The sequence below is a fragment of the Aotus nancymaae genome, unplaced genomic scaffold (genome assembly GCF_030222135.1).
Source record: "Aotus nancymaae isolate 86718 unplaced genomic scaffold, 86718_ANA_hifiasm-v0.15.2.pri h1tg000011l, whole genome shotgun sequence".
In the NCBI taxonomy this organism is placed as follows: Eukaryota; Metazoa; Chordata; class Mammalia; order Primates; family Aotidae; genus Aotus; species Aotus nancymaae.
The window spans coordinates 30,360,477-30,388,350 of record NW_026988422.1 but is presented as its reverse complement, the minus strand read 5'-3'; the positions used below and the strand labels follow the sequence as shown (position 1 = coordinate 30,388,350).

At 49.4% G+C, this 27,874-nt stretch overlaps 2 protein-coding genes and 1 pseudogene across 3 annotated transcripts; all 3 read right to left on the bottom strand.

Annotated features, from left to right (window-relative positions):
- Positions 1-1,348: 1,348 nt before the first annotated feature.
- Positions 1,349-1,480, bottom strand: LOC135274328 (U4 spliceosomal RNA; annotated as a pseudogene).
- Positions 1,481-9,403: 7,923 nt separating this feature from the next.
- On the bottom strand, positions 9,404-15,893 carry SLC22A17 (solute carrier family 22 member 17). The gene is made up of 10 exons (XM_012467129.3): positions 15,652-15,893; positions 14,954-15,457; positions 14,758-14,861; positions 12,306-12,460; positions 11,543-11,708; positions 11,199-11,344; positions 10,930-11,035; positions 10,560-10,777; positions 10,159-10,270; positions 9,404-10,017 (listed from the first exon to the last, which is right to left on the bottom strand). Exons 2-10 carry the CDS (start codon positions 15,218-15,220, stop codon positions 9,729-9,731), a joined length of 1,563 nt encoding a protein of 520 aa, XP_012322552.1. The 5' UTR covers positions 15,221-15,457; positions 15,652-15,893; the 3' UTR covers positions 9,404-9,728.
- A 3,373-nt stretch (positions 15,894-19,266) lies between these two features.
- Positions 19,267-27,671, bottom strand: EFS (embryonal Fyn-associated substrate). Of its 2 annotated transcripts, XM_012467140.2 has the most exons (6): positions 27,495-27,671; positions 23,464-23,742; positions 23,051-23,191; positions 22,227-22,949; positions 21,778-21,870; positions 19,267-20,264 (listed from the first exon to the last, which is right to left on the bottom strand). In XM_012467140.2, the coding sequence occupies exons 1-6, from the start codon at positions 27,510-27,512 to the stop codon at positions 19,830-19,832; spliced, it is 1,689 nt and encodes a 562-aa protein (XP_012322563.2). In that variant the 5' UTR covers positions 27,513-27,671; the 3' UTR covers positions 19,267-19,829. The 2 variants fall into 2 exon arrangements, with proteins under 2 accessions (XP_012322563.2, XP_012322571.2); XM_012467148.2 differs by lacking the exon at positions 23,464-23,742.
- Between the last annotated feature and the right edge of the window lie 203 nt (positions 27,672-27,874).

The window sequence follows — 27,874 nt, the reverse complement described above, 5'->3', positions numbered from 1 at the left end:
TTTTCTTTTTGGAGTTTCAAGAGTCATAGGCAGATTCTTCTTCGGTCTAAAGTTCTGCTTTTTTGTATTGCATTATCTGACCTCTTTGGCTTTCGGGGATACGAAAGATTATCTTGCACTGTGTGAAGATTTGAGCTTGGTGTGTGTAATGGCGGACGAGAACTACGGAGTTAGGGGTGACTGAGAACAGTTTACAGAAAGTGGTCTTAGATTTGTTTTTCCTTCTGGGAAGATGTTATTTAAGATTCGAATTCTAGTTTGGAAGTACACTTTTAAAACTGTCTTCTCCATTGCCTTTCCTCCTGGAATTAATCTTGATTGGCTGCTCTGTGCATATGTAGGAGGAAGTGAACTGTCCTTTTCCTAGATAAATGAGAGACTGAGTTTCCACAGCTTCAAAGAGAAAGGGCATTTTGCTTTTCCCAGTTGAAAGGTGCCCCTGAGTGACAGGGGGCTGAGTGGGAATGTCAGGGGGTTGACCCCCCATGATGTGCAGTGGCCCTACAGGGAACTTCAAACAAAATTAGTTAAAAAAGGCTCATCCAGGAGGTGCATATAGGAGCTGGTCACCCCATACTTTCAGCCCTCCTAGAGGTGCTAGAACTCCAGACAGAGAAACTGAGTCACACTGTGTGTGACACACTGTGGAGTCCCACCCACAGCCAGCACACTTTGCCCCACTCCACCAAACTCTAGACCACAGCTCAGTTCCTTGTTTTTTTTTTAAACTTTTTTCTTTTTTGAGATGGAGTTTCGTTCTTGTTGCCCAAGATGGAGTACAATGGCATGATCTCAGCTTACTGCAACCTCCGCCTCCCAGGTTGAAGCAATTCTCCTGCCTCAGTCTCCCGAGTAACTGGTATTACAGGCACCTGTCACCACACCACACCCAGCTAATTTTTGTATTTTTAGAAGAGACGGGGTTTCACCATATTGGTCTGGCTGGTCTCAAACTCCTGACCTCAGGCAATCCGCCCACCTCGGCCTCCAAAAGTGTTGGGATTATAGGCGTGAGCCATCGCACCCAGCTCAGTTCCTTCTTTTAAGAAAAAATGTGGGCAATTAATCATCTAGGAATCAGGACTAAGAAGGAGAATGATCCCTCTCAGGCACCCTGTTTGGTTTTACGACCCTCTACTCGCAAGTGGTGGTGTAAATAGAATGACACACTAGGTTGTCTAAAACCCCAGCTGGTTACACATTGGGTCTGCTCTTGTGTACATTTTAAATTGATGGGCAAATCACCTCAAGGAGAATTCAGAGCCTGCAGGTCAATCTGCAACTATAAAGTTCTGAAGTTCTCTATTTCTCTGCTTTCTTTCTTTTTACTTTTTCTTTTTTAATTCAGTCCCTGTAGAGACTGCCAAAAATTGCCAATGCCAACTATATTTCAGGTAGTCATGGCAGGGGATTGGAAAAAGTTTTCAATTAGCGCCTTGGATAAACCTCACTGGCTACAATACTTCCACTGCGCAATCTATTTCTCTGCTTTCTTTTCTGCCTGCTTTAAGACTGTTATTTTTCTACTGAGATAAAATCTACTGTTTGTATCCAACCATTTCTTTTTTTTTTTTTTTTTTTTGAGACCGAGTTTCGCTCTTGTTACCCAGGCTGGAGTGCAATGGCACGATCTCGGCTCACCACAACCTCCGCCTCCTGGGTTCAGGCAATTCTCCTGCCTCAGCCTCCTGAGTAGCTGGGATTACAGGCACGCACCACCATGCCCAGCTAATTTTTTGTATTTTTAGTAGAGATGGAGTTTCACCATGTTGACCAGGATGGTCTCGATCTCTTGACCTTGTGATCCACCCGCCTCGGACTCCCAAAGTGCTGGAATTACAGGCGTGAGCCACCGCGCCCGGCTGTTATTGTTTTTGTAAACCAATGGGTTTGTACTAATATCTCATGGCTAATGTTCTGAAGTAAGAGCTATAGGATCTTTGGTTGTATAAGTGTGTATGTGTGTTTCTGTGTACATACATGCATTCTGTTGTGTTTTGGGCCACAGGTAACAAATTGGCCACCAGTTAAAGAGTATCTATAGGCCGGGCACAGTGGCTCATGCCTGTAATCCCAGCACTTTGGGAGGCCAAGGTGGGTGAATCACGAGGTCAGTAGTTGAGACCAGCCTGGCCAACATGGTGAAACCCCATCTCTACTAAAAACACACATCAAAAAAAACAAAAAAAGTAGCCAGGCATGGTGGGCACGCCTGTATTCCCAGATACTTGGGAGGCTGAGGAACCCAGGAGGTGGAGGTTGCAGAGATCTCGAGATTGTGCCACTGCACTCCAGCCTGGGCCACAGAGTAAGACTCTGTCTCCAAAAAAAAAAAAGAAGAATATTTCTAAATAATAAGCCCAAATGCATTTCAAGTTCACGTGACTTAAGTAAAATCTTTAATAAGCTAGCTTTAAAATTGTTGGTAAAGTAATATTATAAATGTTTTAAGAATTGTCAGCATACATTTTTGTTTACATTTATTGATCAAGTGATTTCATACTTTGCTGAATACCATAAGGTGTCAAAATTTGGCATAAGGGTTATAAAACTATAAACCCAACAAAAAACAATAATTTTTGCTTGTGTAGTTTTTAATAAAAAAGACATTAATATTGTTGATTTAATGAAAGCAGCTAAATCTTGAATTATTGGTAAAATAACCATATATTTAATCTTAAGGTACTTACTTAGGTAATCACCTGAAATTCACAGGCTGTAAAAATGGTTGACAGGGAAATAACTTTAAATAATGATTATCACAATTTTCATAAATAATCTAGGTGTAGTAGTCCATTTTCACATTGCTATAAAGAACTATCCAAGACTGGGTAATCTATAAAGGAGAGAGGTCCACAGTTCGACTCACAGTTTAGCACGGCTGGGGAGGCCTCAGGAAACTTACACCTAAGGCAGAAGGCAAAGAGGAAGCAAGGCACCTTCTTCATAAGGCAGCAGAAGGGAGAGTTAATGCAGGAGGAACTACCAAACACATAAAATTATCAAATCTCATGAGAACTCACTCACTATCAGGAGAACAGCATGGGTAAACCACTCTCATGATTCAATTATCTCCACCAGGTCTCTCCCTTGACACATGAGGATTCTGGGGATTATACATCAAGATGAGATTTGGTGGGGACACAAGCCTAACCATATCATTGGTAAACTATTAAAATAATTAGGTAAATGTAATAGAATAAATACTTGTAAACAGACGTCATAAATTAGAATCTAAAGTTAACTATTTAATTAAGTGATTTCTTTAAATGGGTATTTTTCACTTAAATTGTATTGTAGGGAAACATTCTAAAAAATATGTTCTTATTAAAAGGTGGGTAATTTTTTTTTTTTTGAGATGGAGTCTCTCACTCTGTCATCCAGGTTGTAGTGCAGTAGCATGATCTCAGCTCATTGCAACCTCCGCCTCCTGGGTTCAAGCAATTCTCCTGCCTCAGCCTCAAGATTTCACCACTTTAGCCAGAATGGTCTTGACCTCCTGACCTCATGATCCACCTGCCTCCATATCCCAAAGTGCTGGGATTACAGGCATGAGCCACCATGCTCAGCCAAAAAGTGGATAATATTTGCCTAGTCAAAGCTTATTTAATGGTTATGTGTAAAACAAGGTAAAAGGAACCAGGAAATAAGAGAGATGCAAGGAAAGTTATAGAAGTAAAGAGGTATTTTTGGTAAGAAAGCTTAGAAGAATTTTATATGAGAAAGAGTCTTATATGGTGAATTTTTGTTCTAAAATAAAATGACTGGGTTGTTCAAGAAAGAGGAATATTTAGGATGAGCCAAAAGTCCAAGCATGTTGTAAATGATCTAAGTTGTAATAAGGTTAGTAAAAAAGGAATTTATAAAAATGCAATTAATTGGCTGTAATTAAAGGAAATTCTAGTAAATAGTTTTTATAAAAATTGAAATTTGATATTAAAAATATGCTCATACAAACTAAAGAATTGGTTAAAACAAGATTTCATTTAAAATAGTTACTTAATGTGATATGGCTAGGCCTTGTGCCCCTATTTTCATCTTGAATTTTAATTCCCAGATGTTGAAGGAGAAACCTGGTGGGAGACGATTGGGTCATGGGAGCAGTTTCCTGCATGCTGTTCTTGTTTTTTTTGTTTTGTTTTGTTTTTGAGATGAAGTCTCACTCTTGTCCCCCAGCCTGGACAGAGTGAGACTGCAATGGTGCAATCTCGGTTCACTGCAACCTCCACCTCCCAGGTTTAAGTGATTCTCCTGCCTCAGCCTCCCAAGTAGCTGGGATTACAGGCACCTGCCATCACACCTGGCTAATTTTTTGTATTTTTAGTAGAGACTGGGTTTCACCATGTTGGCCATGCTGGTCTCAAACTCCTGACCTCAGGTGATCCGCCCACCTCAGCCTCCCAAAGTGCTGGGATTACAGGCATGAAACACCGTGCCCGGCCCATGCTGTTCTTGTGATAGTGAGGGAGTTCTCAGGAGATCTGATGATTTTATAAATGGCAGTTTCCCCTGGGCTTTTCACGCTCTCTCTCTTGCCAGCTGCCATTTAAGACATGCCTACTTTCCCTTCCATCATGATTATAAGTTTCCTGAGGCCTCTCCAGCCATGCAGAACTGTGAGTTGATTAAACCTCTTTTCTTTAAAATTACCCAGTCTTTGGCAATTCTTTATAGCAGTGTGAAAATGAACTAATACACAATGCAAGAAGTTTTTAATTTTTAAATTCTATAATCTATTTCTTTTTCTTTCTTTATTATTGTTATTATTATTATTAATTTTGGAGATGGAGTTTCACTCTTATTGCCCACACTGGAGTTCAATGGCTTCAATGGCATGATCTCCACTCACTGCAACCTCTGCCTCCTGGGTTCAAGCGATTCTCCTGCCTCAGCCTCCCAAGTAGCTGTGATTACAGGCATGCACCACCACATTTGGCTGATTTTGTATTTTTAGTAGAGACAGGGTTTCACCATGCTGGTCAGGCTGGTCTCAAACTCCTGACCTCATGATCCACCTGCCTCAGCCTCCCAAAGTGCCGGGATTGTAGGAGTGAGCCACAGTGCCTGGCCTTAAATTCTATAATCTATTTCTTTTTGAAATTATTCAGATCGATATCTCAGAAGCCGTACCCTGCTATTTCAGCATCTTCTCTCTTTTGAGAAGGCCTGGGATGGCAACTCTCTCCTGTAACTTTGGTTGTAACTTTTAAAATTAATAGTCTAAAGTAAGGGAGAGAATTTTTGAAAACGTGCAAATGAAAAATCTTTTGGGTCTGCTTTTGTCTGCATGTCTGTTATATCTGTACATTTACATGTGTCATGAGGAAGTGATATTTCACTATTACACTAAACTGTATGAAAGAGTTCTAACCATTTGACTTAAAGAAAACTAACAGTTTATCAGACTGATAGAAACTAGCTCAGATCCCCTTCAATTTATGACTTTGTAATCTTTGGTAAAATTAATTTGTTAAATTTAATCTCAAAAGTCTCTGCAGTCATTTATAATCTTAAAGTCATGTTATGTTAAATTTAGTAACCATAGGTTTTTTTGTTTTTGTTTTTTTTTTCCACTGGGAGTTTGGGTTACTGAGAGTTTAATATAGGACTATAAAAGGTGTTTTTGGTGAAGTTTATAAAACACAAGGGTGGGCCAGGTGCAGTGGCTCGTGTCTGTAACCCTAGCACTTTGGGAGGCCAAGGTGGGCAGATCACGAGGTCAAGAGATAGAGACCATTCTGGCCAACTTGGTGAAACCCCATCTCTACTAAAAATATAAAAATTAGCTGGGCATGGTGGCATGTACCTGTAGTCCCAGCTACTTGGGAGGCTGAGGCTGGAGAATCTCTTGAACCCGGGAGGCAGAGGTGGCAGTGAGCTGAGATCGAGCCACTGCACTCCAGCCTGGGTGACATAGTGAGACTCTGTCTCAGAAAAACAAAAAACAAAAAAAACCACACACACAAGGATGTGGCTCTTGCTAAAGAAAATATTTTTTTCTAGTTAGGAAACCATTTAAGAGTCACTTTAAGATAAAGGAAAAATTACAGAGATAAAACTAAATGGATAAAAGAAAAAAAATTAAGGCAGAGCTATAAAAGTTACCTCTGAGACCTGTGGTTACAGAGAAGATAGTCAATGTGAGGGGAGGGCAAAACCAAGTAACTATTAAACCATAGGGTATAATGTAAAGGAATTGTGCCACTTTGTAGGTTGGTGTCATCAGCTTCTTGAGAAACTTTTATTATAATGGATAGCAAAAATGTTATATAACTACTTTTAGGACAAATCCTTAATTTTAAATCCTACAGAAGGAAAGAGCTTGTTTGGGTTGATGTAAAACCCACAGCTCACTATTAAACAATCACTGATAGGCTGGGCGTGGTGGCTCATGCCTGTAGTCCCAGCACTTTGGGAGGCCAAGGTGAGCAGATCACCTGAGATCGGGAGTTCAAGACCAGTCTGACCAACATGGAGAAACCCTGTCTCTACAAAAAATCAAAATTAGCTGGGCGTGCTGGTGCATGCCTGTAACCCCAGCTACTCAGGAGGCTGAGGCAAGAGAATTGCTTAAACCTGGGAGGCAGAGGTTGCAGTGAGCTGAGATCGTGCCACTGCACTCCAGCCTGAGTGACAGAGCAAGACTCCTTCTCAAAGAAAAAAAAAAGTATATCACCCTTTTTGATGGTTATTCACTATTTGCCCCAGATTGGAAAATTAAAAAAAAAAAAAAATCAAAAGGAAAAGGTTATCATGAGAATGCTGGGGCAAATAAGTATAAAAAATTGGCAGAAGAGCCTGAGTCCCTTGGCTTAACTCCCTGCTCGGAACCCAAGCCTTTTTTCACCAGAAAAGGTAAAAGGATCAGGGGGTAGAAAAGAAAAGTTCTTGGGACCATAACATAAAAATGTACTGGTTGATAGGATTATGAAATTTGAGATGTTCACATAAACAGGCTTTATGTAGGGTAGTTGTAACTCCTTTACCTAAGTGTCTTATGAAAATGGGTGTTGTCTGGGAGGTGGAGGTTGCAAGGTTGCAGTGAACTGAGATCGTGCCATTACTCCAGCCTGGGCAAGGAGTGAAACTATGTCTAAAAAGAGCAGATTTACATGCCTTCAGTTTTATGGTATTGGTAAGGAAAACATCCCCCAGTTAGATACACTGCACTCAGCGCCACTGCACTCCAGCCTGGGCAACAGAGTGAGACTCAGTCTCAGGGGGGAAAAAAAAAAGAATTTCCTGCTTCCTATAGAATTAAAATAAAATAATTATTGAGAGGATAATAGGATAAAGATACCTTGTGACTCACCCAGCCTCTAGGGTATAATACCCCCGTTATAAGTTGTGCAGATAGATATATATTAAAAACATTTTTTTTGAACAATGCTTATGTTTTGTATAGATAATTGCTCTAAGTCTTTAACTAAAACCAAGATTATAGTAGCTCAATGCATAGAAGTTTGAAAATGAGTCGATTTTGTTAGCTCACCTTTGGCTTTTTGTTTGTTCACTTTCTACTTAAAAGAAAAAAATAATTTTAAGGGGCAAAGAATGCCTGTCCATGTCCTTTCCTGTCTGGCCTAGAGCAATTAATTGGCTTTAAGTCTTGTTGACTGTAAGTCCCTCGGCCACATGGAGTCTCACTGAGGGACAGGATGGACGTGGGGCAGGCAGCCATGTCACCTAGGCAATGCTATGGAACAAAATTAAAATTTGGTGGCCATTGATGTTGTCTCTGGCAAATCTTGGCCAGAAGGGGGAGAATGTAAACTAAAAATAAAATTCAAAGGCCTCACCATCCACCCTGCAACCATCTGAATAGACTCCCTCCTCGGCCAGGGCACTCTAAAATTTAACCTGAAAGGCTGGTGGAGGTCATGACGGGAAGCATGCCTCATTATATCCCTCCAGCATTGACATAACACAAACCTTAAGTCTGGTAAGAAACATTTACAATCTATTTTCTCAGAAGCCTTCATCTTCATGATAAAACCTAGATCTCCAAAACCCCTTAGCTTAACCCAAACATTCTTTTCTGCTGATGATTACTCTTTCAACCAATTGCCAATCAGAATATGTTTAAATCTAACTGTGGCCTGGAAGCCCCTGGCCCCGCCTTTGAGTGGTCCCACCCTCCAGATCCAACCATGATAAATCCTACATGTTCTGATTGATGTATTATGTCTCCTTAAAATGTATAAAAGCAAGCTGTACTTTGACCACTTTGGGCACGTGTCCTCAGGACCTCCTGAGACTGTGTCGTGGGTTATGTCCTTAACCTTGGCAAAATAAACTTAGTAAATTGATTGAAACTTGTCCCAGATACTTTCTGGTTTACACAGCTTACACCTAGTGGGGGTAGTTTAAGAGACATTAGGATACATTATCTTGTTTAATCCTCATAGCAACTCTTAAAGGAAGTTGGAAGCTAAGAAATTTGCTCCAAGGGCTAAAGCCAGGTCAGGTGTGGTTTAAGAGGCAGGCTCTGGCATTGAGGTAGAAGTCTCAGTTTTCTGCTGCCACCTTCCAGAGAGCCAAGAGAACCCACTCTTGCCTTCCAAGAACATGCCTGAAAGTTAGAAGAGTCGGGCAGGTGACTACAGCATGCATCCATGAAGAGCTCTAGCTCTGGGATCTATTCATTTCTCAGCTTTGTCACTCATTAACTTCGTAACCTTGGGCAAGTTACTGAATCTCTCTATCCATAGTTTTCTTACCTGTTTAAGAGAGTAATAAGGCTGTATTGAGTTTCCATTTTTTTTTTTTTTTTCTGAGAAATACCCAGTCCCACTTCTGCTAACAGTGACCACATTTTGCTTTCCTTATTCCCAGTTGGGAGAAATAGGGTGTGGGAGGCATGTTATTCAAGCTAGCCAGTGACATGCTCTCTGGAAATGAATCTTCAGTGGGATAACCCAAAGATTAAATCCCACTGGAGCTCATTCATCTAGATGCCCTGACAAAAATCTTGCTAGTTCCTGCACCCTAGACAAGGCGTCTTCTCCATTCCTCATCTTATATGACTACTTCTGCTTCTCCTTCATTCCATGAGCTCCCTCCACAACCTGCCCCACCAAATCTATAATACTTTTTCTGTTTAAGTTCATTAGAGCCAGTTTTTATTGCTTACAACAACAACAATAAAAACCCCTAACTGATCCAAACACCTACCTCGCAATGCTGTAAAAATTAAATGATACCAAGTGTGTCAAGTGCCTAGCTCAGTCCTGGCAGCAGTGCAACCAGTCAATAAGTGGTGATAGCTGTCTGTCAGCCACCACTTGGGGCAGGGCACAGGGAGGGAGAGGGGAGATTGTTACTGGTGTGCATTCCACTGAGAAAAACCTTCCCCCAGGAGATAGGACAAACAGGAGGGAAGGAAGTCCAGGCTATAATATGCTCATTTATTCCAAATGTCTTTATTGAAACAGAATGACACAGCAAGAAAGAATGAGGTCTGGGAGGATGTCTTTGGGCGCAGGATGGAGCCCAGACCCAGTGGTTACAGTGTGGCGCTCTCTCCGTTCCCTGACTCTGGCCAGGGAAGTGAACGGAAAGCAGCAGGGAGGAGGCAGGGTGGGGGCGGCCCTCTGAGCTCTCCATGATGGCTGGCGTGAGGTGCCTCTGAGCCTTCTGGGCAGCCCTCCCTTCCCTACTCAGTCTTCCCAATCTTCTTGCCACCTTTCTGTGTGGGCCAGCCTCCCGTCAGGGTACTCAGAGGCCGCTCAGAGGGCAGGGTTGGGGGTGGCAAGCAGCGGGACGTGGTCACAGCGGTTAGGGGGTGGCTGCCGCAGCAGGGAAGGCCGGCGACACAGCTCCCCATCCCGGAGGACCTCGGGCAGGAGCTTGCGCTTGGTCTCCGGCAGCAGCATAATGCTGAGAATGCAGAGGAGGGCGCAGGCCGCCAGTACCACGTGCTGCAGGAAGGCTCCATGGCCCATGTGGAGGCGCTGGGCCGGGCCGCTCAGCCCCCCAAGTGCCCCCAGTGCCATGATCAGGCCTAGGCCGCGGCCCCTAGGGGTGAGAGAGGGGAGGAGCTCAGCCCACAGCTGTGGCCTTGCCCACCCTTTTCCCGCAGACCCCTCCTCCAGCCCGCAGGCACCATCCTCAGGCAGAAGGACCTGGCTCTGCCCCGAGGGGCACCCCTTATCTCACCGAACAGTGGTGGGGATGACTTCAGCAGCAAGGAGGGTGCTGAGGATGGCAGCAGCTTGGGAGGAGAAGAGCCCAAGGACAGAGAAAGTGGTGACGGCGGCCTCATTCAGATCTGGAGAAGCAAGAGGGATGATATGAATGGAGGTGTGGAGGCCAGGGCTGGCCTAGTCCCCGGTGTCATCCACTTGGCTCTCTGTTCCCATGGCTCTAGCTGGGCAGGCTCTGGGCATTCAGTAATTGACTAGGAGAGCAGACAGGGCATGTGGACAGGTAGAGGCTTGTGGAAGAGCTGGGCAGGGTCTTGGGAGGCCTATGCCAGAAGAAATGGCTGAGCCTGTCTGAAGCACGTCTGTTGGGTTTCCCTTGTTGAGCCCACACTGTGGGGAAGGTAGGATGCTCACAATCCCACAGGCCCAGCAGGACCAGGGAAGCAATGCCAGTCAGGGTCATGGAGAGAAGAAGGATGCCCCGGCGGCCAAATCGGTCCACGGTGACCCCCAGGAAGACACAGGCCAGGGCTGCGGTGCCGCTGGCCAGCAGAGAGCACAGGTAGAAGTCCGATGGGCTCCCTCCTCCTCCCACAGGCTGGTAGCAGTGGCGAATGGCATGGGCAATGAAGCTGTGAGAGGGGGTGGGGAAGCAAAGAACAGAGTCTGAATCCCCTCCTGCAGCCTTCCACCATGCCGATGGTCCTCTGCAGGGGTCCTTCCCACCCAGCCAGCCCCCATTCCAGCTACTGGCCAGGCCCTTAGCCCAGACACCCAGGCTCACTTGGTGAAGCCCAGGATAAGTAGATTTTTCCAGATGTTGCGGTAGTTGAGGAGGGAAGCGAAGGAAAAGGAGGATGTTGCAGGGAGAGGGCAGGTATTCTCCAGGTCTTTGGGAGAGAGAGAGGAGCTGTCAGAAGAAAACCCTGAGAACCCAGGATCCGTCCACATGGGTGGTACAGACTCTGGGGGAAGGTGGCACAGCTACAGCCATTCAGAGGGTACCGTCATGTGTGCAAGTGAGGCAACCCTCGCAGGGACCCCATCTCTTACCCTGCAGGGCCTCCTGGGCCTCCTCTCCCAGCATCTGCCCATGGGGCCGGTTTCGCTCAGCCAGGATCCTCAGCACAGACTGAGCCTCTTCGATCTGCCGCTTCACTATCAGCCACCGCGCGGACTCCAGGAACAGACCAGGCCAGCTGTGGGCAGGGTGGAAGGGGTACGCTGTGAGGCCTCCCCTCTCCTGATCTAGGGGCGGGAAACACCCACCTCTGAGGGACTGGGGCTGGGGTAGGCCTGGACTAGGGGTGGTCGGAGAAGAGGAGGGGTCTTTGGGCTAGGGCTAGCTTGGAGCAGAGATGGGAATTGCCAGATGACAGGTGAAGGGCAATACTGACCCATAAAACAGGAAGAGGATGCAGGGAGCGGTGATCATTCGCTGCAGGAATCGCCAATCCTTAGAGACAAGGGCCAGGCCCAGGAACAGGAAGTGCCCTCCCACCCCCACCAACTCCCCTGCCAGGGCCACCCGAAGCCTCTGGGTTGGGTCGCACAGCTCCAGGCCTGGAGATACAGCAGGGGTGGAGAGAGGAGAGGGAGGCCAGGGAGGAAGAAGGCACGAGAGAGAAGAGGAGAGAGAGAGGGAGGAGGACAGAGAGCGAGGTCAGACCCAGAGTGGAGGCTGCAGCCCTCGCCTCCCTTGCTAACCTCTGGGTGACATGGATTGGAGAGACTGTTCAGTCCTCTCTCCTCTCCTGCTCAAACCTAGGAAGGCTCTAGGGCCAGAGTCCCTGGTGAGTGTTCAGCATTTCCAGTTTATAGGCCCTTTCACATCAGGCCTCTTATTTGAGCTTCACATCAACCCTTGTCCAAGGTCGCACAGCTAGGGACAATCCTTGTCCCTGGACTTACTGCTGCCAGGGAATAGCATCTTATTCCCTGGGAGCAGTAAGTCCGGGGCAAAGACTTTAAAGATTGTGGGGAGGGGGAGACAGGTGTGGAGAGAAGCAAGAGCCCTGGATTCTTCAAGGGCCTGGGCAGAAAGATAGCTCAGATTCTAGGCAGCTGAAATGTGGCCTAGGGGGCAGTGGGGACAGCCTGGGGATGCAGGCAGGTAGGCATGAGACCCAAGGGAGGGAATTCTGAGAGGGCGGCACTTACGCATCAGGTAGACACCCAGGTCAACACCGGCAAGCAGAAAGCCGAGGAGGAATCGGAGTGCCATCACGCCTGTGGAGGAGCCTGCAGCAGCCCCTCCTACTCCACAGGGACCCACCAGCCCCAAGGTCAGCAACACAATCCCACGACGGCCAAACCTAAAAAGTGGGAAGGGCTTCTGGTCACCCAGACTCTCTGGTGGTGGGGAGGTTGCTGGGTGAGACCCAGTTGCATACTTCAGAGCTAGAGGTTTGAGAATGAAGATCTGGGAGCAAGAGCTGGACAGAAGCTTGAGAAGATGGGATGGGATGGGGACCATGGGTGTGGCTGTGGTTCTGTAAGAGGTGGGAACACTGACTCTTGCGGATGAGGGCTATTGTTCAGAGATTAGGGCACTTGTCAATGGATGTGAGATCACTCATCAGAGGGGATAGTATATTGCTTAGGAGATTTGGGACCATTCATCCTTAGGAATAGAGCTAAGGGTCAGTGGGGATGGAGTTTGTCTTGCTCAGACTGTTCAGAGGAGATTTGGGGGAGGGTCATTGATATATGGAGTTGGAACTATTAACCTGTGGAGGGGAGCTATTGGCCACTTATGCATGGGGATACTACTGGTCAGTGAAGGTAAAGTTAATGATATTAGGGGACCGAGTAATTGATTTTTGGAGATGAGACCACTGTTCCATGGAGGTGGGACACTGGTCTATTAATACATTAAGAATGGTGAGTAGGGGCCAAGTGCGGTGGCTCAAGCTTGTAATTCCAGCACTTTGGGAGGCCAAGGAGGGCAGATCACCTAAAGTCAGGAGTTCGAGACCAGCCTGGCCAACATGGTGAAACCTGGTCTCTACTAAAAAATATAAAAATTAGCCGGGTGTGGTGGCACACACCTGTAGTCCCAGCTACTTGGGAGGCTGAGGCAGGAGAATCACTTGAACTCGGGAGGTGGATGTTGCAGTGAGCAGAGACTGCACCACTGCACTCCAGCCTGGGTGACAGAGCGAGACTCCATCTCAAAAAAAAAAAAAAAAAGAAAGAAAAGAAGAAAGGTCAGTGGGCAGTGGGGACGTGGTCATGGGTCTGTTAATCTGTGGGGTAGGACTATTGATCAGTAGGAAGAATCTATTAATCCATGGGAATAATCAGTAAGGATAAGGACACAGACCAGGAGAGATGACACTATTGGTAAGTGATGATGGTCACTAAGAGTTAGTGAAGACATGGTTACTGATCCTTGGAGGCCAGGCTATTGATCTTTGGGGATAAGACCACTGATCTATGGAGATGAAGATAGGGAGCCTGTGGTCATTGGAAATCAGGCACCAATCCCTGGGAGTTAGGCTATTGACCTAATGACGTGGGGCATTTTTCCATTAGGATGGACTTATTGGCTAATGTGCTGAAGACTACTGATTTTAGGAGACCAAATTATTGATCTTTGGGGATAAAACCATTGTTCCATAGGAATGAGGCTACTGGTCTGTGGCAATGAGGCCACTGATGCATAGGGATGGGCTATTGACCTGTGGGTTTAGGATCATTGGCCCACAGAGGTGTGTGACTATTGGGCAGTGAAAATGGGTATTGATTTTAAGGAATGAACTACTGAGTGTTGGGATGCCTTTGATCCATAGATGTTGAGATATTAATCCACTTGGATGGGATTGTGGATCAATGGGGCTGAGTCTAATCCTCCATGAGGATGTTCAGTGGAGTGAGAGCACCTGGTCAGTGGTGATGGTGACCAGAATCAAAGAAGAGATTTTTGATCTGTGGGAAGAATTATTGGTTGCTGGGATTGGGCAGTTGATCTCTGCAGGTGAAGCTACTGACTCATGGAAACGAGGATTTTGTGAGAGAATCTCAAATCCCTGAAGATCCATGAGGGTGGAACTATTATTCACCCACAGAGGGTGAGGTCATTTGGTGGCAGGCATGGGACTGTGGGTTATTGAGTCGGAGGGTATTTTCTTTGGAGATAGTTATTGACTTGTAGGAGAGGGGCCACTGGTCAGAAATGGGGTAATTTGTTTGTGAAGTTGAACTACTGATCAGTGGGAATGGAGCTGTTGGTGTTTAGGAATTAACATATTGATCTTCAGGAATGAGGTCACTGAGATGGAGCTGACAGTCCACGTGGGCTATTAGTGGGGATGAGACTATTCTCTGGGGAGATGAGGCCATTGATTCACGGATCGGGGGCCACTAATCAGTGGGAATGGGGCTAATAGTCCATGGAGGTCGAGTCATTCCCTTGCACGTAAGAGGTAGGGAAGGTGAATTTCTTGATGGGGAGTGAAGTTGAGACAAGGGTAGACCACCGAATAGAAGTCTGGAGAAGACTGTAGAGTTCAGTGGATCGTCTTGGACCTCTTGCAAACGCCCGCTGCTTGGGCTAGCTTCCCTAGCACCCCCTCCTTTCTACCAGCCCTGCCCCCACAATAGCCCTCACCTGTCTGCGGGGTAACCCAGGAACAGGTAGCCGGAGGCAAAGCCCAAGATGAAGAGGATCTGCTCCAGGATCACCTGCCAGCCCAGGTCACACACCAGATCCCACTGGGGATGTGAGAAGGGTGCAGTGGGCGTGAGGCCCCGCCCTCGCCGCTCTCTGCCCGCCCCCAGACCCCTGGCCTGCCTGGCCGCCTCACCTGGCCGATGGCGTTGGTGGTGAGCACCGGCAGGCCATTATAGTCCCAATCCTTGAGGCAATGGTTGAAGTCCGGCGGTGCGAAGCCGCTGCACGAGGGGTCGGTACTGGTGGCGACACGGCTGGCGGTGCTGGCTGCTAGGGCTGCGCTGGCGACGCTGACGCCGCTGGCATTGGGGGGCTGCTCCCAGCCAGAGGCATTGGGGGGGAAGACCCCGTAGTGGCAATGCAGCGGGGGCGCCAGGGTGAAGATGGGGTCCGAGGCCATGCCCAGCGCCACGAAGAGCACCGGCAGGCAGCAGAGGCCGAGCTGCAGCTGCTGGCCGCCGCCCAGCGCCCCCACCTGGGCGAGCAGCGCCTCAAAGCTGAGGGGGCCGGGGGGCACGGCCAGCGACAGGCTGCTGCCCAGTCCGTCGCCGCCCGCGTCGCCCTCCCCCTCCTGCTCGCGCTCCCGCTCACCCTGCAGCTGCTCCGTGGGTACCGCATCTCCGAGGGTCCCGACCTGCTGTTGGGGGGCAGGGGGTGGCAGGAGAAGAGTGAAGCGGAGGAAACCGCAGAGAAAGGGCAGGGGGCGGGCGGGAGCGAGGGCTAGGCAGGCAGTCAGGGGCGCGGGATGCGCAGGAGGAAAATGCCGGGCGCTCGGCTGGGACGGGGGTGCGGGGAGAGGATGGCGTCGCCACCTGGGGCGCGGGCACTTACTCCGTTGGAGGTGGGGGTGATCTCTACAGTGTTGTCGATTTTGCCGCCGCCCCCGCCATTGGGCTCGGGGGTCCCGGTGGCCACCCGGGGAGCCAGCTTGCCGACCGCAGGGGCCCTGCCGGCCTGCCCCGAAAGGATGCGCTGTCCTCTGGCCCAGCTGCGCGCCGGCTGCCCGGACACAGAGAGCCCGAAGAGATCCCGCTCCGCAGCTCTGCAGCCGCGGGCGCCTCCTCGGTCTCTGCGAGCTCTGCGCTGCTTTCCCCGCCCCTTCCTTTAGACTCTCCTCCCCTTCCCACGTCAGCAGAACCTTCGGTCCAGACTCTTCGTCACAGAGAGGAAGGGGGGCCAGGGCCCAGGGGAGGGAGGGGAAGGGGGCTCTGTCGTCTCTTTCCTGGGTCTGCGGGCCATTGCGGTAAAAAGGAAAAAAAGCTGAAGGATAGTAGCTAGTCCAGGCAGATGCCAGACATTCTTCCTGTGCTTCCAATTATTTGCCATCACTCATTCATTCATTCATCCACTCATTCACTAATCAGTAAAATTTAAGTGTTTGCTACGTTTTAGGACTTGCACTTGACTTTAGGGATAATAGGGTGGACAAGGTCCACCTTGGAGACCATTACTCCAGGGAGACAGACATGTAAGCTGGCTACTGCAGTCCAACTTAAGCATATGGAGAACTGGCTTGGCCCCGTATTCAGCCCTAGCTAGCTTCAGTCCTCTACAAGTAGATCACTTCCCTGGGTTTCACCACTCCCATCCTGGTTGAATCTCCATTTCTCAACAGCATTTGGCACTGTTGACCCCCTCTTCCTCTAAACACTGTCTTCCTTGGCTGCTAAGTCCCTTCTGCTCCCCTTTTCTCCACTGCAGAAACCATCTTCTAGGTCATGGCATTGGTGCTGAGCATGGGCAGGCCATTATAGTCCCGGTTCTTGAGGCAGTGGTTGAAGTTCAGCGGGGTGAAGCAACTGCAGGAAGGTTCTGTTACTGGTAGTGACAAGGCCGGTGGTGCTGGCTTCCAGGGCCATTCCTGTCTGTATCATTTAGACACCATTGTTCAATGTCTGGAATCCTCAGAGACTTAGCCCTAGGCCCTTCTCTCATTTCACACTCTCCACCTTGGGATCTCACCCGTGCCCACAGCTTCAGTCACCACCCATACAAACAATACAAACCTGATGCCCAAACTGACAACTCCAGCTTCCACCTCTGTTCTGAGCTCCAGACCCACCTCTTATCTGACCTTCACCTTGGATGACTCACAGGGACCTCCAACTCAGTATGTTTAAGACCAAACTCGTGCTTTCCCCCTATAACTTGGTTGTCTTCCACTGCTTTTTTCTGCAGTGAGTGGCACCCTCAACATCGTATTGCTTCCAGATGCTCAGGCAATAGCTCTTAAAGCTTTTTCTTCCTTACCAATGGTTTTTTTTTTTTTTTTGAGACGGAGTTTCACTCTTGTTACCCAGGCTGGAGTGCAATGGCGCAATCTCGGCTCACCGCAACCTCCGCCTCCCGGGTTCAGGCAATTCTCCTGCCTCAGCCTCCTGAGTAGCTGGGATTACAGGCACGTGCCACCATGTCCAGCTAATTTTTTTTTTAGTAGAGATGGGGTTTCACCATGATGACCAGGATGGTCTCGATCTCTTGACCTCATGATCCACATGCCTCAGCCTCCCAAAGTGCTGGGATTACAGGCGTGAGCCACCACACCCAGCCTTCTTCCTTACCCATGTTGAATCATTTAGAAAATTCTGTCCATTTTACCTCCTATATATTCTCAGATATCCCACATCTCTCCATCTCTACCAGTATTGGTCAAACTACCTGTTGGAAAGATCACTTTGGCCCCCTAATTCCTAACTGACATTCTGCTTCCACTTTGTTTATACCTCCCTGCCACCCATGTCATTTATAGTGCAGGTGGAATGATCTTTTCAAAATGCAGATCTGATCTTGTGCCTTTCCTGCTAACCAGCCTTCAGTGGTGTCTCCTCAGTGTCAAGGTGAATATTAAAACTCTAGATACGTCATACATGGTTCTGCATGCCTGGTCACATGTGCTCTGTAGTTCCTTCTCACTTCTTTCCCCAAACTCTCTGCACTCCAGCCACAGACCTTCCTCTGGTTTTCCCAGTGCCACAAAGCCTTTGAACAAGCTGGTTCCTGCACCTAAAAACCTTCTTAGTCACATTTCCCTCATCCTTCAGCTCTCAGGTCAAGCATCTTTGCTACAGAGAAGTCTTTCCTAACCTCTAGAATTGCTACTTAAAGTGTGGTTCATGGACTAGCAGCATACCTGGGAGCTCATTAGAAATGCAGAATCCCAGACCCTTGAATCCTAATCTGTGTTTTAACCAGGTCCCCAGGTATAGGTATAATACATTAAAGGTAGAGACACACTTCTCTAAGAGATTTGTTACCTGATAGGTGCTTCATTCTCTAATCCTAGGTAAGAGCTGGAAAGGAGTGTTCTATCATAGTCAGCCAGAAAATCATTCCCCCTTCTCTCCACTGAACCACACCTTTAACTTACCTCCTCTGTTCAGAAATTTTCCATATATGGGAAATTCTTTTTTTGAGACAGGGTCTCACTCTCTTGCCCAGGCTGGAGCACAGTGGCTTGATCACAGCTCATTGCAGTCTCCACCTCCCTGGCTCATCACTCCCTGGTAGTGATCCTCCTACCTCAGCCTCCCGAGTAGCTGGGCCTACATGCACATGCCACCACACTTGGCTAATTTTTTGATGTTTTGTTAAGACAGGGTCTCACTGTGTTGCAAAGGCTGGTCTCATACTCTTGAGTTCGAGCAGTGCTCCAGCCTCAGCCTCCCAAAGTGCTGGGATTACAGGTGCGAGCCACTGCGCTGTGCAGATCCTCCAGAAAATGGTTTGTCCAGAAGGATGATGAGTAGGTCATCCTGCGATATCTACCTGGGAAGCTGAGTGAAAGAGCCTAGACCCTCTTGGGGTCACCTAAGGAAGAGGTTGCCCAGACTGGCTAGCAGCAGTCTCTAGTTGGCCAGAGCTATCCTGTGGTACAAAGCTGAAGCTGGGCCTTTAGTTGGGGTGGCCTCTCTAGGATGGCACATTTCAAGGCCCTTGTGTGGCCAGCTTCTCTCTACATTGACACCTCTCTAATGACATCATTTGACAATGAAGTTTTGAAGGAAGACCCTCAGGTCAGTCATCGGGGTCTGCCTTCTGGTGACACTAGTCCTCAGACTCTCCTCCTTTGGGTTTCAGTTCAGATCTCACCTTTCAACCATCCTGTCTAAAGTCTCCTTCACTGGCCTCTCCTCTCATCTACTTAGTTTCTTCATATCACCCTGCTGATTTCCATCACCAGCAAATGTCAAATCTGTGGCAGGTTTGTGTTTTTATTTATATATGTTAACTGACTTATTTGTGTATCCCACTGGAATGATACATTCACAATATGCTTGCAGAACTGTGCCTAGTGCATCATGAGAGCGAAGAACTTGTCCAGTGAATAGTTGTTGAAGAAAGGAGCAAAATCTCTCCCAAACCCCAAAAGGCATCCTGTTCAGTGTGTGTCCAATAGGTATGGCTGCTGAGCACCAGGGTTGCTCACCATGCTCCCAAGAGGCAGAGTCAGGGAGGCAGACAGCAGGGTTTATTGAGGTGCACACCCATGTCTGGGTCCCAGCTCTCTCCTGCCTTCTGTGGGGAGAAGCCCTCTGGTCTCTCCGAGACCTTCAATCTCTGGGCAGTTTATGTCTTGCCCTCTCCGCTAATAGTACAGCACTGATCTTCTAGTGCCAAGAAACAGAAAAAGAGAGAGGTTCTGCATGGCCCCAGGTTTTTGCCACCTGACTCTTCATGGCCAGTCGTCCAGAGGTGGGTGGCAGCACAGTGACCTCCACCCTAGGCTGAGGAGAGAAGGGTCCAGTTCCTCCCTGCCCCAGAGCCTAGTACCTGCTCCTGACAAAGCAGGGAATAATATTAAATATAAATAATTTATACAAAATGGCTCGTACAAAAAGCTGTGGGTTGGGGGAGAAGACACCTCTGTGAGAGGCTGAGATGACAGAAAGGGCAGGAGGGGGGAAAGATACCTCCACCTCTCCTAGTCCTTTAACAAAGTCCTCCAGCCACCTAAGGCCGGAGGGGGGCTTTGGCAGGCAGGGGAGGGGCAGAGCTATGCCAAAGGACCTTCAGGGAGCCAGGCTGGTGAGCAGGGTGGTGAATCGCAGGGCCTGCCCTGCCAGTTCTGTTACACACTGCACCATCTCTTGGATTGCAGGGCTGGATGGGTAGCCCAGGGCAGCTCCCTTGACAGCCAGCACAGTGGCCCGCAATGCCTGGCCCAATGCTGTACCTGCAACCCTGACCTGTGCTCGGAGAGGGGCAGAGGCTGCCAGCCGGCCCAGGGTGTCCCCAACAAACACCAGGCGGTGAGCAGCCACCACCACCCTCTTGCTGTGGGGCACGAAGAGGCGCGGGGGCTGATTAGCCTGGGTATTGGACATCAGGGCTGCCACGGCCGCCTGCAGGGCTGAGTAGTGGCTCTGGCATTGCCCAGCGTAGAAGTGCAGGAGCTGTAGGTCTCCGGTGGACAGAACCAGCGGCTCCCCTGGGGACAGGGACTCCTGAGGGGCAAGAGGAATGGTCAGAGGGAACATTCTCATTAGTGCCATTTCCTCCCTCCCTTCTTTTCTCCTTCCTCCCTTTCTTTCCAAGGGCGATCCTTTTAATTCTTATCTCTGCCCATCAGAAAGTTTAGATTCTAGAGAGAGCGGCAGTGAAGTGCCCACGCTTGCTATCAGATAGATATGGATTCAAATAACCTCAAACTTGATTTCAGACAAGACTTTGAACTTGGTTTCCTTAACTCTAAAACAGGGAATCCAGGATGGTACCATCCAGTATAAACATTATGTGAACTGTATATGAAATTTTAGATGTGTTAGTAGCCACATTAAAAGTAGTAAAAAAAAATCCTGGTATAATATATTTTATCTAACTACAAATATAAAAATGTTATATTTTCAACATATAATCAATATGAAAATTACTGATTTTTTTCCCATACTAAGTCTGCAAAATCCAGGGTGCATTTTATATTCGTAGCATATTTCAATTTGAACTAGCCATATGTTGAGTGCTCAATAGCCATATGTAGCTAGTGGCTACTGTACTAGACAGTGCAGAACTAGTGTGTACCTCATGAGGCTGCAGTGAAGATCAACTGAGATGATATAGAGAAAGGGCTCAGCACAGAGGTGTGCGTTGCACTCCATGAGCACCAGATGTATATTTATTATTATTTTTATTTATTTATTTTTTTAGAGACGGGGTTTCACCATGTTGGTCAGGCTGGTCTTGAACTCCTGACCTCGTGATCCGCCCACCTCGGCCTCCCAAAGTGCTGGGATTACAGGCGTGAGCCACCTCGCCCGGCCTGTATTTTTTTTTTTTTAAAGATGGGGTTTCACCATGTTGTCCAGGCTGGTCTCGAACTCCTGACCTCAAGTGATCTGCCCACCTTGGTCTCCCAAAGTGCTGGGATTACAGGCGTAAGCCACCATGCCTGGCCTCAGATGTGTATTAATTGTGACTATGGTTAATACTAACGCATGCAATGTGCCTAGCACAGGATCTGGTACTTGGTAATTACCTGATAAATGGTAGCTATTGTGTTGCAACCATTCTACACAGGGTTGAAGAAACCACCTCACTTTCTGAGGCCCAGAGAGATTAACTGGTGGCTTCAAAGCCCCTGGCTTCTCAGTAGTGGAGCTGGGATTAGGAGCCAGGTCTCTTAGGAGCCCAGGAATTCACAGTTGGAAGGAAGCTCAGAAGTCCCCAGGCCTAGCTCTGACCCCACAGCTCAGAAACTTTCTGCTCTCCTGGCTGTTTGCTTTTCTGACTCCTCTCCAACACATTCTTTCCCCTCTTTCTGAATTCCTAACATCCTCTTCCAAGTTCCAGTTCCTTCCTGTAGGATTCTAACTCGCCTCCACTCTGTCCCTCCCTGCTTCCTGTGAACTCTCAATCCATCCTAACCTCTTTCCTTCCGTGTTTGATGGCTCAGCTCTTCTCCCAAGTTCCTGTTCCTCCCTTCCCGGCCCCCTTCCCTAGCACCATTCCCACCAGGGTCACCTGTGGCGCCGCTGGCATCCGACTCTCAGGCAGTTCAGGATCCTCTGTGCAGGCCTGATCTGGGGGCCTCGGTCCCTGAGCTTTGTCCATGCCCTGCAGAAGGGGATTGAGTCTCAGTGCTGGGGTGAGAGAGCAGGACAGGGTGGCCTCTGTAGCCTTTCTGCCCCTTCCTAGCCCCTCTTCCTTCCCAAGGACACTTCTGTTATCAGAGGTTGTAGTCCCTTGACTCTAGAGCGCTCTGGTGGCCCCAGGCTGGGTCTAGGGGAAAACTGTGTGGCCCTGGTACAAGTGTTGTGTCCAAGTACTGAGGTTGCAGGGTGGAGGGCCAGGGGAGAGGGAAGGGGGACAGAAGGGAGGCAAGGAGGCTCTGCCTCTGTGCCCTAGGCCTCCACATTCCTCCCCTTGGTTTCCCAAGGGTCCCCCTGGTGGGGCTGTCGAGGGGCACTCACCTTCAGGTGGACGTAGTCATACTCCTCGGCCATCGGAATGCCCTCGTACTCATTGTGGTGTCCTGCTGGGTTGTCCTGCACCTCCCTGCCCTCTGGATCCCACTCAACCTTGGTGCTCCCAAAGCCAGGCAGGCAGGGTGGAGGTGGGGGCAGAGGCCGGTCCTGGATGCTGCCCTTCCGTCCTGGGGCAGGAGAGGGTGCTGGGGAGGGGCTGGGAGCCTCAGGGACAGGCAGGGCAGGCAGAGGGCGACGGGACAGGCTCTCAGCTGAGGGGAGCCGGGGCCTGTGTGGAGGTGGGGGACTTCTGGGCAGAAGCTGGGCCATGGCGTCCAGGTGAAGGGAGGCCGAGGCTCCAGGGGCCTCTGGAGAAGGGGGAGCCTCTGGCCCCAGCAGGGGCACATCGTAGATCCCCTCATCAGTGCCCCTGCCCTCCCTGTCTGCTAGCAGTTCCTCGGGTGCTTCATACAGATTGAGTAAAGCTGACGCTCGTTTCAGGTTGGAGGGAGCAGCATAGATAGGGGGCCCTGGCTCTCGGCCTCCTTCCCACTCCAGATCTGGTTCCAGCTCTGTAGGTGGCTTTGGGGTCAGAGGCACATCATAGGGAGCATCATCCTCTCCAGGGGGCTGCAGGGCAACCCGGGTCAGAGGGTGGGAAAAGGAGGCAGGGCAGTCATAGGGGCCACTGGAGGGCCCCCGGAGGGCAGTGGGGGGCACATCGTAGACCTGTGGAGAGGAGTGGTCAGTCACCTGTCGGCTCAGCAATGAACCCTCCCTTGGGGCCATCTGTCTCCCACCCAACGTACACAGGGACCTCTAACCCTCACCTCCAAGACATCTCTGGGGGCAGCCAGCTGGGTCCCACTGGCTCTGGGGATCTTGTAGATGGGGTCAGGAGAGGGTGGGTGAGGTCCAGCTGGAAGTCCTGAGGCTGGACAGGGCCGAGCTGGGGGTGGCACCACATATACCTGAGGGATCAAACAGATGGGGGGTCAGGAGGAACGGAGGGAGCAGTGATCAGATAATGTCTGAGTTCAAGGAGCTTAGAGACCTTCCAACTCCCCCTATACCGAGAGGGCCACAGCTCAGAAAGTTTGGTAGACAAGTTTTGTCCATGCAGAGCAGTGAAGAGCTGTGGCCTCAGGGTTCTCCCTGCCCACCTGCTGCAGGCCCTGGGTGGGGACAGTGGGAGAGGAATGGGGCTCTTCTGGCTTGGGGTTGGGGAGGCTCCCACTCTTACCTCCTGGTCCCCATTGCTGTGATCTGGGGCTGGATATTGTGAGCCAGGCTGGGCTGGGGGTGCAGGAGAGAGGCTGGGCTTGGGTGCTGGGCCAGCAGGCAGGAGCTTCACCCTGTTGGCGGGCACAATGCCCTGCTGGCCGTGTAGGGAGCAGAGGCACCAGCCGTCCAGTCCACCAGCGCCCTCCCTCTGCAGCACCCGTAGGACGTCCCCTCGGCGGAAGGACAGCTCCTGGGGGGACTCAGCGGTGTTGTCATATAGTGCCCGGGCCAGCTGGGCCTGGTGGGGGAGGTGGGAGTGGGGAGAAGGGTCTTCAGACCCCTTTCAGGTAATGTCACCCCTGCTCCAAACCCTTCGGAGCTCTGCATTTCCCTCAAGCTAAAAACCTGAACTCTGCATACAGCGCTTCCTGCCTGGGCCCTAGCTTCTCTCCAGCTTCAGCAGCTGCATTCTCCCTCTTCTCTTCCGTTCCTTGAACTAGACCAGCTCTCCTCAGAGAGGCTGATTTTTACTCTTCTCCCCACCCTATTCTCTGTCTCCACCTATTGTTTCCATCCTCATAATTTGCTTTTTTTTTTTTTGTATCCATTTCTTCCCTCATATTGTAAACCCTATGAACACAGGACCTGCTATATTTGCTATATTTCTAGTCCTTGCAATAAGGCCTGACCTGGAATTGGTCAATACACATGTTGAATGAATTTCTTCCAAAACTCATTAAGAAGCCCTGCTATGGTCCCTCACAGAATCTCCTTTACCTTCTCTCTATTCCCAAGTCATTATCTCTCACAGCAAAAGAGATTAAGCAGCTGCAGAGATCCCTCATTCTCAGACTGGGAAAGGCCTAGTCCAGACAGTGCGCCTAGGCATAACAAGAAAGAAAACAGAAACGAAGCAATTGTTTTGCTCTCAGTCTGAGGAAATAAGATTCTACCAGAAAAAGCTGAGGTTACCATGGAGAAAAGTGTATATTCTTGTGAGTGTGTGTGTATGAAAGGGGTTGGCAGGGCAACCAAAGCAAACATGTATCATCCTGTCTCCCATCCTGTCTGGTGGGGGCTTATAAGCTTTTTTTCATCAAGGGATTCATGTTCAGGTAATAAGTCACAGGTACCAAGTGCAAATGATGTGTCCAGACACTGTGTAAATCTTTGCATTAATCAACTAATCTTACTTAATTCTCACAACAACCTTACAAGGGAGGAGCCGTCATTACCCCATTTTGGAAAGAAAAGTGGAAGAGCTAGGTTAGTACTTTGCCTGACGCCATATCGCTGGCACAGCTGGTGGGGCATAATCTGAACCCTAAGCTGCTTGATTCCAGAGCCTGTGCTCTCACTCACTGCTCTACTGCTTCTCCACAATTACAAATGTAGGAATCTACTTAAAAGAAAGAGTAGTAACAGCGGCTCTGAGGCTCCCTAACTCAAAAGTGAGTCAAACGCATAGAAGGCCTTCTTGTATCCAATTTTCCTTTGCTATAACCCTTCGCAGTGCTCTTGCTCCATGATGTCCTTTGGTAGAATTAAGCTTAAACCACTTAAATACAATTATGTTCAGCTTCAGTTTTGATTGTTAAATGATGATGACTGCTGGTAGGATCCCAGGCAGTGGTGACTTACATGTAGTGTTGGAGAGCAGCTAGTTAGGTACTACTAGCCAGGTAGCCAAGTGGACTGACTAATTCAGTGAAAAAGTCTCATGTTAAAGATCTCAGGCAGGCTGCCACCAGACCCTGGGGAGAAGGATGCCCTGCTCAGTCAGCAGGAGTGCGTGTCCCTCTTGGCTGATGTTTCCCTCTGGTGGTGAGGTTGTCCGGCCCTTCATGGCTGGGTGATTTTAACAACAAATTGCTTCTTGCCTGATTCCCAAGTCATCAAACCATTTTCTGATTAAATTTTGGTTTCTAAAGGATATTGTCCCACACAAAGAAAACATGCCAACCAGATGACACAAATTCCTGGTTAGCGCTGCACTTTTCTTTTTAGTAGTAAATTATAAATCGGTGTTTTGGATCTAGCCAGGGGGATTAAAAGCACGGTTCCAGAGGCAGACCTGGGGTTGAATCTTGGCTGTGTCCCTTTCTTTTAAAATTTTTATTTAAAATAATTATTTATTTAGAGACCAGCTCGTGCTCCGTGGCCCAGGCTGGAGTGCAGTGGCACAATCATAACTCACTGTAACTTCAAATGCTTTGGTTCAACACTCCTAAGTAGCAGTGTTGCCACCCACTGCTCAGCGCTCTGTCCCTTTCTAGTCCAGAGAAGAAAGGGATAGAGCATTTAACTTTTCTGAGTCTCAGTTTCCTCCTTTGTAGAATTCCCTATCCATGTATCCATTTTCAGATAATAATGGCACTATCTTCACAAGGTGGTTCTGAGAACTGCATAAAGAAACTATGACAAAGCTTAGCACAGGGCCAGGTGCAGTAAATGCTCAATAAATAATAGCTGTTATTAGAAACCTGTGAATTTGATTAGCATAAGTGCCCTTGACCCCAAAAAGAAAAATCCACCTTTTGGAGACTACAAAGCTGACCAGCTGGATCCTGAACCATGCATCTCTATGCCAGAGTACTCCCAGAGGTACTCTATCTCCAGAGGGCCTCCTCTGAGCTAGGGTTTCCTGGCCATTGTTACAGATTGAGGAACTAAAAGGAGTTTGGGGCCAGGTGCATTGGCTCATGCCTGTAATCTCAGCGCCTTGGGAGGCTAAGGAGGGTGGATTGCTTGAGCCCAGGAGTTTGAGACCAGACGGGGCAACATGGCAAAACCCTGCCTCTACAAAAATACGAAACGTTAGCCGATATGGTGGTGTGTGCTTGTAGTCCCAGCTACTCAGGAGGCTGAGGCAGGCAGATCACCTGAGTCCAGGAGGTCGAGGCTGCAGTGAGCCATGAGTGTGCCACTGCACTCCAGCCTGGGTGACAGGGTGAGACCTTGTCTCAAAAACAAACAAAAATTTTAAAAAAGGGAGTTTGGTCTGAGAAAGAACCAGAATTAAACTTGTCCTCAAAGGGTATGGGAGGACATTGGGTGGCTCTGTGCTTCTCTTTTCAGTCTCACAATTCTCTCTCCCAGAGTCCCTACTGAGAAGGGACCAGAAAGCAGGTGACAGTCTCGCTTCCCTGGGAATCTTAGGCAGGACCTGGAAGAGGGTGTTGGAACAAAGCTGCCTGAATTCAGACTGCCTAGACTGCAGAACAGAAAGCAGAGGTGGGGCTGCTGAGCGCTCCTCCCGGTGTTAGGTTTGAGTTTTGTCCAATGGGGTCAAGCCTCTGGGCCCTGCCATTGCAGGACTGAGTTGTTGATGGACTGATTGATGATGGGTGTGGCCACCCCTGCTCTATACCCCGGCAGCGGCCCAGCTGACTAGTGAGGGAACAGCCAGCCTAATGCGGGTTTCAGAGGGCCTCTGAACTGTCTGGGAGGCCGCCTCCCACTGTCCCATCATGCCAGCTGTCTCCTCCCTTTGTCCTGATCCCTGGAAAGTGGCCTGAGGCTGGCTGACATCATCTCCCCTCCTCCCTCTGTCTTCTCTTTCTCCTTGCCTGATCTCCCTCCTTTGCTCTATTTCCCTTTTTTCCTTATCCCTAGAGATGGGCCTCCTTGGGTCCTTCAGCCTCTTGTTTTTCGTGAGCCACTAGGTCTTTTCAACTCCCTCCAAACCTTTCATTTGCCTCCCAGTCACAAGCCCCCGCCAACCACCAGTGGCCATCTGTTCCCGCCCAAAAGGGAGCAGGCAGGACTCGGGATACACTTGCCCCCTCCCCTCCATTCAGGCGCAGCCTCTAGGAAGAAAAAGGAGAATGAGGAGGAGGCGGGGAGGAGGGGCGAGCCGGAGCCAGGAGGAGCAGGGCATGAGGAGTGAGAGGACGAAGGGAAACAAAAGTGAGAGGAGAGGGACACAGCCTCCTGGAGAAGAAAGGGACCAAGGAGAGAGACAAAGAGAGGGCAGAAATAAAGTGACAGGAGCGCAGGACAGGCCGTGGAGGTCTCTCCCCGGCAGCCTCCTCTCCCTGGTGGACTCACCGACGTGGCAATGGCCATGGCTTTGGCCTCCCGTGCAGCCTGCCTCAGGCCAGGCTCGGTTTTGCTGACTTCAGCGGTGGCTGCCCCGCACCATGGTTCGCGGCCTCTAGGCCAGGAGGCCGCCCCCAGCTGTGGCGCTTGAGTCGTGGCCTCCGCCAAAGTTGGAGGAGGAGAAAGAAAACCCACAAAACTTCCCAAAGGAGAGGCAGGCTATCCAGGCAGGAGGAGGAGCGGGGCGGGCCGGGGCGTCGCTGCGGGACGGCATCCAAGGGCGCGCACTCCGTGCTGTCCCTGCGGCCTCCCGGGCGCCACCGTCTCGGCCAGGCCCCAGGAGCTGCCCGCCCTAGACCGCGGGGGCGCCCCGGACCCGCAGGAGCCGA